This window comes from Aphanomyces invadans (assembly GCF_000520115.1).
Source record: "Aphanomyces invadans strain NJM9701 unplaced genomic scaffold supercont1.4, whole genome shotgun sequence".
In the NCBI taxonomy this organism is placed as follows: Eukaryota; Oomycota; class Saprolegniomycetes; order Saprolegniales; family Verrucalvaceae; genus Aphanomyces; species Aphanomyces invadans.
Window position 1 is genome coordinate 1,266,315 of NW_008580149.1, and position 9,335 is coordinate 1,275,649.

At 52.4% G+C, this 9,335-nt stretch overlaps 3 protein-coding genes across 4 annotated transcripts; 1 reads left to right on the plus strand and 2 right to left on the minus strand.

Annotated features, from left to right (window-relative positions):
• Nucleotides 1-1,806: 1,806 nt before the first annotated feature.
• H310_02844 lies at nt 1,807-5,939 on the minus strand. Of its 2 annotated transcripts, XM_008866511.1 has the most exons (3): nt 2,950-5,939; nt 2,426-2,905; nt 1,807-2,374 (listed from the first exon to the last, which is right to left on the minus strand). In XM_008866511.1, exons 1-3 carry the CDS (start codon nt 5,872-5,874, stop codon nt 1,835-1,837), a joined length of 3,945 nt encoding a protein of 1,314 aa, XP_008864733.1. In that variant the 5' UTR covers nt 5,875-5,939; the 3' UTR covers nt 1,807-1,834. The 2 variants fall into 2 exon arrangements, with proteins under 2 accessions (XP_008864733.1, XP_008864734.1); XM_008866512.1 differs by having other exon boundaries at nt 1,807-2,905.
• Nucleotides 5,940-6,196: 257 nt separating this feature from the next.
• On the plus strand, nt 6,197-8,402 carry H310_02845 (hypothetical protein; the record flags this gene model as incomplete). Its single annotated transcript, XM_008866513.1, has 11 exons — nt 6,197-6,272; nt 6,318-6,431; nt 6,486-6,607; nt 6,655-6,855; nt 6,918-6,998; nt 7,041-7,292; nt 7,345-7,580; nt 7,636-7,716; nt 7,760-7,896; nt 7,948-8,174; nt 8,229-8,402. 11 exons carry the CDS (start codon nt 6,197-6,199, stop codon nt 8,400-8,402), a joined length of 1,701 nt encoding a protein of 566 aa, XP_008864735.1.
• H310_02846 (hypothetical protein) lies at nt 8,380-9,117 on the minus strand. Its single transcript, XM_008866514.1, has one exon. The coding sequence runs from the start codon at nt 9,053-9,055 to the stop codon at nt 8,492-8,494; it is 564 nt and encodes a 187-aa protein (XP_008864736.1). The 5' UTR covers nt 9,056-9,117; the 3' UTR covers nt 8,380-8,491.
• Nucleotides 9,118-9,335: the final 218 nt, after the last annotated feature.

Consider the following 9,335-nt stretch of genomic DNA (forward strand, 5'->3'; position numbering starts at 1 on the left):
GAGTTCTTGGTGGAAACGGTCATGGACCACTCCACCAACCTCGACTCTCTGTGCGACGATGCGATGCACTCCATCCAAGCCACCGCGTGGGAAGACCTCCAAGCCTCCGCGTAATGCTGTAGGCTCTACACCTCCCACTACCCCCCACCACCCAAGTCATTTATCCGCACTCGTTACCTATGAATCACGACCACTTTCCTGCCTTCCTTTTGAACTCGTGTATTGGGACCCACAAATCATCTCCATCAACATCAACGTCTTCCCCAACAGCCATCGGTACATCCTCCAAAATCTTTCGTGCACCCACGACATCACGTTTGTCCAAGAAACGCGTTTCCGGGCTCCAAGTTTACAAGACAAGGAGTCCTACCAGTGGCAACGTTTGACCAACCACGTAGGTGTTGTGTTCTTTGAGCCTCCTCTCTATCCCCTGGAGCTCACTTCACCCGCACGGGTGGTTTGGCAACTCTCCAACTCGCCGTTGAAGAATGCGGTGGAAAAGGCACATGATAGCCCTATCCTTCGTGGCCACTATGTTCAGATCCACTGTACACTCGGCGCGGCGACTCTTGTCCTTCACAATGTGTATGCGCCAGCGACGTGGACCGAGCGTGCGCGTTTCTTCGACGCACTGCCCCGAGATTTCCCTCCCACGCTTCCTTCATGTGGTGGGCGGCGATTTCAACTGCATTCTCAACAAGTACCTAGACTTGTTGAATCCGAGCACCAAAACGATGGGTGGGAAGGGAGAATCGACAGTCTGGTCTTTGTCCGTTGTGGGCCTATTCCGTCAGCAAAACTCCTTGCGGAAGATTTTCACGAACCCAAAACTCGTCAACAGACTCGACTCATCTTCTGTTCCTCACAGTTGGCCCGGTTGGCTCATTGGAAAGCCGCCCACATGCCTCATATCCCCAACACCGACCACGTGGCTTGTCGTATTGTCACCAAACGCCAAACTGCGAGGCATGGCTCGGGCTCGTGGAAGGCGCCTCCGTGGCTTTTGCGTCTCCCTCGAGCGTCCACAATCGTCCATAGCTGCTTGGACCGCTTCCTTGACAAGTCCAGCGGCTTTCACAACCTCGGCAAAGCCTACGACACTAACGCCACAAATCAACTCCTTCTCAATTGAGAAGGAGTTGATTTTGTAGGTCAGCTCCTTGCGAGATTGGTTTTTGATGGATGGACGACCAGTGGCCTTGCGATGATGGACAGGTTGTTCTGGTATCCCCGCCATTGCAGTTGAGCCGAGGAAACTTCGCGCGCACTTGAATGTCAATTTTGCCTCTCAAAATACATTCTTAATTGTTCTTGTGAGGTATTTTCTCCACCAAGGTTCCTGTTAGACTTAATGGATGAAAGATTTCAGTTATGGAGGTTTTTGAAGCTCCCTCTTAACAAATCAACTACGGTATTGCAAGGATCAAAAGTGCCGCAAAACTTTAAACAGACGTGGCCTCTGTGATAGAGTTGTTAGTTTTGAAGAGGGAGCCGCAGGTCCCTCGATGCCCCCTTGCGGACTGTTGATTCAAACACAACTTTGGATATAAATGCTGTCATATCTCTCATATACATAATAAATGCTGTCATATCTCGTCGAGAGAATTTGTACTCTTTAAAAACTAACGTTAGTCTTCCAGAAAAAATGGTTGAGCTGCACCACGGGGAATGATTTCCGTACCTCGGTGCCAACACCTTGCCGACTTGAATCCTGGCCATGTCCACCGTCGTGCAGCGTCGTGTGTTTGACTTGAAACTCCACCGACTTCCGCTTCTTACGCGATCGTAGGATATGATGTCATTCGCAAAAAAACGAAACATTAGCCCAAGTGCATTAACCTGATGTTACTTGAACCAAGTACTCGACAGGAAAGAACACAGTCAGCGGCTTTTGATTGTCCTGGCGTGCCACAATGAATCGAAAGCGATTCAGGTCGTAAATTCCAGGGGACACGAAACACGCGGTCAAGTTGAGTTCGACGCCGGCGTTGGGCTGGACGTTCCAAAACGTTTGGCGGGTGCATCCTGACCAAAATACCCGGGGGCACGTCTGCTGGCTCGATGAGCTCGAGCTTCGAATGCTTGGATGTTCTTCATCCGGGGCGAGCATTTCCAGCGTGAACGTAATGCCCGGAGATGATGGCGACGCGCTGTTTTGAATATGGAGCGTCACATCAACGCCGATGGTGCCCTCCAGCGAAAATCGAGGTGGATACGACAAGGTCATCGTGAGCGGGCAAACATTGGACGTTGCGGTGTAACTCGAACGAATCTGAATGTTGAGGAGGTTTGTTTGGCCCACGCAGCGCTTTGTCTGCATCCCGTTCACGACAACACCAGTGCCTGCCCAGTGCACCGCCAAATGCAAATCCGTCTAACGTGAGAGCAAGATAAAGTCCCGAGAATGGCAACGGAACAGCCATACCTCCGACGACACCAATGCGTTCGCCGACGTGGGTTTCACGCGTTGCACGACACCACCTTGCGTGTTGGCATGGTGTTGTTTCGTTTGGTCTTTGTTTTCACGACGGACACTTTGAATGGAGCGCATGAGGCTCGAATGGGATGCTTTGGACCCGGCTGCTGCGTTTCTGGCGTTCTTTGCTGCTGCTATCCTCGACGACGAATTGTCGAGGCAAAGAAAGTCCCCAAACGGATGCGTTGGTGGGGATGCATCGACGTGGAGAGGAATTGTGCTGCTGACTTCACCATCGTCTCGTTGAGTCACGCGAAAATAAAATGTGCTTGATTCTTGCCACTGCAGCACAGACGGTGGGCGGTGGACAGCAGCGTCAAGTGTAGGCTGGAATGGCTGAATCTTCCAGTACGAGCTCCATGACGTCAGCGACAAGATAGACATCGAAGGTGTTGGCTCCTTTGTCCCATCTTTGCGGCCATTGTGAACCTATGCCAGGCTTGAAGGTACGAAAGGACACGTAAGGCACGTACCGACAGCGCAAGAACATATTCTTTGATGTTGTCGTAGCTCGGATGGATCGTATGAGTCACTTGCAAGCACTTCATGACCTCGATTCCAAATGCCAGGGGGACGAACCGATGATATGAATTGTCCATGTTGCTATATCGAAACAGAAAGCGGACGGTCTCGGTCCCGATCGTGCGGCTGCTGCAGTGCACTTTGAACGATTTCGATTCCCCCGGTTGCAGCGTCAAAGTCGGCAACGTCTTGACGTGCCCCGTGGCTCCGACAACATTGTTGTTTGGTCCTTCAACAACGTACTGCCAACTCGAGCACACCATGGTCAAGTTGGACAGTGCGTGGGTCCCCTTGTTGACCAGCTCGAGGTCGAGGGTCATGATTTCGCCTTCCAAACAGACCAGTGGCCAAGGCAATTTCTTATTGTCCTTGGTGAGCGACACCCCGAGCCACGGCATCGGGGGTTTGATGTCGCACGTCAGAGTAGAGTTCGGGGCACGAGCACGTGTGGCACGATTTGTCAACGAATCCTGCAGTAATATACCGGGCAAGTGAAACACATGCTCGCCGTGGACGTTGGCGTTCAATGCCCACCGCACTCCGCTGATGCGGACGAGACCGACGTGGTGGGCAACGAAGGTCAAACGGACGACTTCTTCAGCGTGTGGCGCGAGTGTAATATCCTGAAACTCCGCCGTCACAAACGAGTTCTGCGACGAGGGAAACTCGTCCGCGTCTTGAAACGTGCCAAACAGGTGCAGTTGCTTGAGCACAACGTCGCACGCAAGCGGGTTCTTGACGTGGAACTCGACATACACGGTTTCGCCAAGCATGTACGATTTGGGCTTCCCCTCGCCCTTTTTCTTGCCACCGCGAAGGGGCAGCTGCAGCAACCCTGGCGGCGACAGGGCCAACTCCAACCAGTCCTTCTCTCCAGACGTCGCCAGATGCTCAATACGTTCTTCTTTCATCAGTGTAAACTCGACTTGCTTCCAGTCGTCCTTCTCTACAGGAGCCGCCAATTCGAATGCGTTGTCTGGGGCAAACACAAGCACGGACTGGTCCTGTATCGCCGGGATCACCAGCGCCTTGATCAGTAGCACCTTGGATTCGCCCGCCTCGATAACTTGAAAATCAGGAATCCCGAGAGCGCTGTGGTCTTTCAAGTATTCCGAAACCATGTCGTAAAACTCGGCCAGGAGCGTCAACTGCTGTCCTTTCGAGTGGCGACCAGACCCGATTCGCGTCAACAGCAGCGCAATGGCTTGCTGGGGAAGGGTCAGCCCGCAAAGTTGTCTGGCCAACGTTCCAGTAATGTGATCGTCCACCTGGTACCACCTCGTGTTGGCGTAAATAGCCCGAGCACACGAATAACACCGGGCCGCATGCGGCTCGTAGCCCATCATCGAGTAAACATGCCCTGCCATCACCATGCGAAATCCGTACTTGCGGAACTTCGTGTTGCGAGCAAGCAAGTCGCAAAAAGCGGCACGTTCGAGGAATACAGCCGAGCAAATACCGAGGCCAGAGTACTTGGGGTCAGTCGCGCTGGAACCTCGAATAAGGGCCGCTGATGCAGAATCCATGTGCTCCGAGTTGGTATTCTGACGGAAGATGTGCATAAATATCTCGCTCGAAATGATCGTGGTACGGGCCGAGTGGCGCACGAGGGACAGTTGGGAGTTGGCCACTTGCAGTCGGGAGTAAATGCCTGCCGTCGTCTCCAATGCGTGGTGAATATCTGCTGCCGACCCTTTCATCATGTACAGACAGAGTGCGATGGATTCGTTTGCGTGGGCGCAGTGCAGCATGGCCTTGTCGTTCTTGTAGTCGTCGCGAACAAGACGGTACATGTTGTACGCCAAGTCGTAGTCCCGGATGAGGAACGCGATATCAGCCAAAAGTCGCATGTTGGACTCGATCGAATCAAACCGGTACAGGTAGACGGACGCGCGGTTCGCTGTCTCCTTGGGCTTGCGCCACCACGCCTTGAGCGCGTTGCGAACGCCTTTTCGAACGGCTGCCACTGTTTCATTCAATGCAAACATCTTGGACTCGATGGCTGGGAGAACAAACTTGACGCCAAATTCCCATACCATCGTGCGCAGCGCCAAGCGATCTTCGTCCGACAGAAAACATCCATACGGCAGGTCTGGCGACGAAGGCGACAGACTGCGCACGTACGGATGGTTGCTCCACACGTCGTTCAAGACTGGGGTCGACAGGGAATTGATGCGAACAACGCCACCGGAGGTAGGGGGGATATTTAGGTTGCGATAGATCGCGGCGGGATCAATCGACGTGTGCTGCGTTTCGCAAGTGTCGTGAAGGACGAGGTAGTACTTGGGCAAGTTCATGTCGTACAGCCCATCTTGAAATACCTGTGGAAGCCGTTCGCTGAGCCCGAGTTGGTGAAATGCATGGCGAGGGTCGGCCTCCGTGGATGACACGACAAGCATCAACGCGTGGGGGTGATACATCATGCTTGTGTCGTCGCACTGGAAACTCTCCATGACTTCGTGTTTGAACGAACCATACCATGGCATCGAGTCTGCGGCAGTCCCTCCAATGGAACGCAAGAAATACGGAACGTCAGCCTCCGTCTGGACAGGGTCAAGGACCAACGGCAGGTTGTTGCCTGCTGTCAATGCCGTTGCCGAGGTCGACACGACATGGTTCAACCTGACGGCTGTTTCTTCAGACGACGACGGCTTGAACCTCGAGGTACTTATGAACCGTAGACGCATCTCGGGTAACCTGATGTGGCCGTTAATCGTTCGCACTGGCGTGTCGGCGTGCGTAAAGACTCCGAATCCATTCAGCAATTGCTCGACTGAAAGACCTCCGTTCTTCCTGCAAATCCGCTGGGCTTCATCTGATGCGTTCAAGAGAATAATGGGCACATGGGTCGTGTGGATCCATTCGGAGAGCTCCATATCGAGTGTTGCAGGAGGTCGTAAGCGGCGGGAGGGCGGGCGGTGGGCACTCGGTAGCGTGCGAAGAATTATCGGCCAAATGGCGTCGTGATCAATATCTCACCTTAATGGGGAGCACTTTTGTCTCATAGGCCTTTTGCATCAAAACTACAATATTGCACCATAGCAATATTAGTGTGACCTGTTCATTGTTGGGTTGGCCAAATTTGGACACTATTTACGATAAATACACTAATTACCGTAATTGGATTGTTTGGAGCACCAATCATTTGCAGGCAGGGCCAATCCCCATACATCAATTCGTTGCAGTGATTGCCGCGCCATGAGTCCGTCCACGAGCGCCGTCGATGTGAAGCACTTGGAGGCCAAAATCAAAGAGGACCCCAAAAATGCCAACGGTAGGGCTTTTCTTTGGTGGTGGATGACCTAACAGAGAGGCGCAGAGCTGTTGATAATCTTGGAAACCATGAACAGTAACGACAGAGCTGCCGCCATTGCGTCAGTGCAGTCACTTCGACGCTTGTTCCTATACTTTGCCGAAAAAGGGGAACTCAAGGGTAACTAATTCGCGCTATTCTGCTCGTTGAACCTTACTACGTCGATGTCCTCAGTGCCTTCCCACGTCGAAGACGCGGACCCGCTAACTACGTACTGCAAGTGGCTGTGGGAGCAATACGTGTCGTTCCTGTCATCCGTGATTGAATGGATCACACACGATGACGCAACACTTCAGGTGCTAGTTTTGCCTTGCACATGAGGGTATTCGTGACCATTCAGTAGGTGACCGCTCTCCGCACTGCCATGGAAATTGTGGCCCAACAGGGCACATACAAAGGATTCCAGAGCGACACAGCATTTGGAAACGAAACGTTCGTTCGCGTCGTGCGCCAGCTCGTGTCCACTTCAGACATCAAAGGCGAGCTCTTAAGCGTGTTTCAAGGCGAGTACTTGAACGCGTTTACCGATGTGCAATATTTTACGGTACCTAAAGCAATTCGCGATCGCACGATGATCTCACCATGATGATCTCACGATGATTATAGCTCAAAAACCTGACCCAGTTGTTCGAGACCAAGAAAGTGGGGCCGCGGGTCGTCAAGAACAGCCTCGCGATCCTTGAATCGGTACGAAGAGGTTCTTGGCATGGTAGTCATGATGTTCGTCAGGTCAAGCTCCCCGTTTCGGAAGAAGACGTGATGGCATTTCTTGCTCCACCAAGAAAAGACGTTGCGCCCATCGAAGACGCGTCAGACAGCAACGCAGTGTCCACGGTGAAATCCAACAACAAACGATCGCTCTCCGAGTCTTCAAAAAGCCAGAAGAAGTTGAAGGCCGATCCACCAGGCTACGACTTGCGCGAGCACCAGCGCGTGTTTAGTACGTGCTGGATTGGCCTGTTGAAGCACCCGTTGCCGACAGTACACAACACATTCTGAACCCATCGCGAATTCTCATGCAAGACGTTGGTAGGAATCGTACAAACTCGTGCTGGCCAACCTCCCCGACAAAGTCATGCCACATCTGGCAGATCCATTGCTTTTGGCGGACTTCCTCACCGATTCGTACAACGTGGGCGGCATCACAAGTCTCCTGGCTCTCAACAGTCTGTTCGTGCTCATCCAGCAGTACAACTTCGACTACCCCGCTTTCTTTACGAAATTGTACGCACTTGTGGCAGACGAGGCGCTCCTGCGATCAAAGTACAGGTTCGACCACCCTCCTGCATATGAACGGCACACGAGTTGAAGAGTTCTTCCGCAGGAAACGATTTTTCAAGCTCTTGGCCATGTTCTTGTCGTCGACCAACTTGCCTGCGTACCTCATCGCTGCCTTTGCGAAACGGTACGAAACTCACAGAACATCTCAAACTGACATTTTGCTTTAGGTTGTCTCGACTGACGCTGACAGCTGAGCCCGGCGCCATTCTGTTCATTATTCCATGTGTGTACAACTTGGTGCTGCGCCACAAGGAGTGTCTGCAGCTCATCCATCGCACGACGACGCAGTCCGTGGCCGACCGAGGTACTTTTTTTTACATTGTTGCATGCAGAGATAGATCCCCGTTGGTTGTAGCTGCTGAGAAGCGAGAAATGCTCAAGATGAAAAATCAAATCGACGCTGCCGCCAAGGAAATCTCCAAGAACACCACGCGCGTTGAACTGTCGGGTGGCCAGGACCCGTTTGACAACGAAACGAACGACCCGCTCGAGTGCCATGCGCTGAAAAGCTCGTTGTGGGAGCTGTTCAGCCTCAAGCAACACTACCATGCTGGAGTGTCGACGAAGGCCAAGATGTTTGAAGTAAGATTGCCCCTAGTGCTGCTGGCTTCTAAATGATTGACTGCTGTACTACAGGAGAAGCTGCGAACCCAAATGGTGGATCTGTCGTCAGATATCGACATTTCGTACGCCAGTTTGATCGAAGAAGCGGCCAAACGCAGAGAAAAGCAACACGTGGCACTCGCGTTCGAGCCTTGTGTGTCGGTGCTGACCCCCGCCGACCCGCTTTCTCAAATATTTGCATTGTAGTAACATAGTTCTGTTCACAATGTCCCCTGTGATCGCAGACAAAAAGCTCCAAGAGAGCGAGCGTTCTGCATTCAGCGACTTCCGCACGACTACTTAGTACGTAATATGATGTGAAGTCCACTATCGCTCTCCACAATGTCGCTGAGTTCACCGACACGAAGGGCGAACGATGCTTTCTCAAATGACGGCTGCATCTTCCCCTTGCCAAACTTGCCCAGGTCCCCGCCGCGCTTCGCACTGCTGCAGTCACTTTCGGTAGTGGCAAGCTCTTGGAACTTTTCTTTCAACGCGTTCGGGTTGTCTTGATTCTTTCCAGCAAGAAGGATTTGGTCTCTGAGACCTTCTAAACGTGACCGTGCCACCTCTTTGCTGCGCGTGATTGGGTCTTGTCTCCATGACGCCGGGCGCCTACTCTCAACGTGTTTTACAAGTAAATGCATCACTTGGACCTGGGACTCGCTGTGCTTTTTGTTGGGGCCACTGCATTCGTCGGCTGATCGCTTGCGCTTGCTGGACTCCTTGGATACAATGTCTGCGAGTTTCCACGTTTTTTCTCCAGACTTCTTGTTCAAGTAGTAGTACTCCCCAGGACGGCTCTTGCTATCGACACGTGTCCATCCTGATGGCAGCTTGTCTCCTCGAGGCGACGACATCACGTTGCCCGCGGCTGATTTGGCGGCGTGGATGCGCCACAGAAACCAGATGTGACTTCTAGTAAAATTAGTACTGTTGTTGGCGTAGTAGTACTAGACCATCCCGCTCATTGTCTGTCGGATATCACTTTAACAAGACGACATTTGTTGAGAGGAAATGTGACTGCCCATGGCCCATGCACGCTTTAGCAGCATGAAACAGTTGACAGACATCGTCGACATTCCTAGGATGTTGATGGAGAATGCTTTCATTCTAACTTAACGAAGCGTACCACTACCT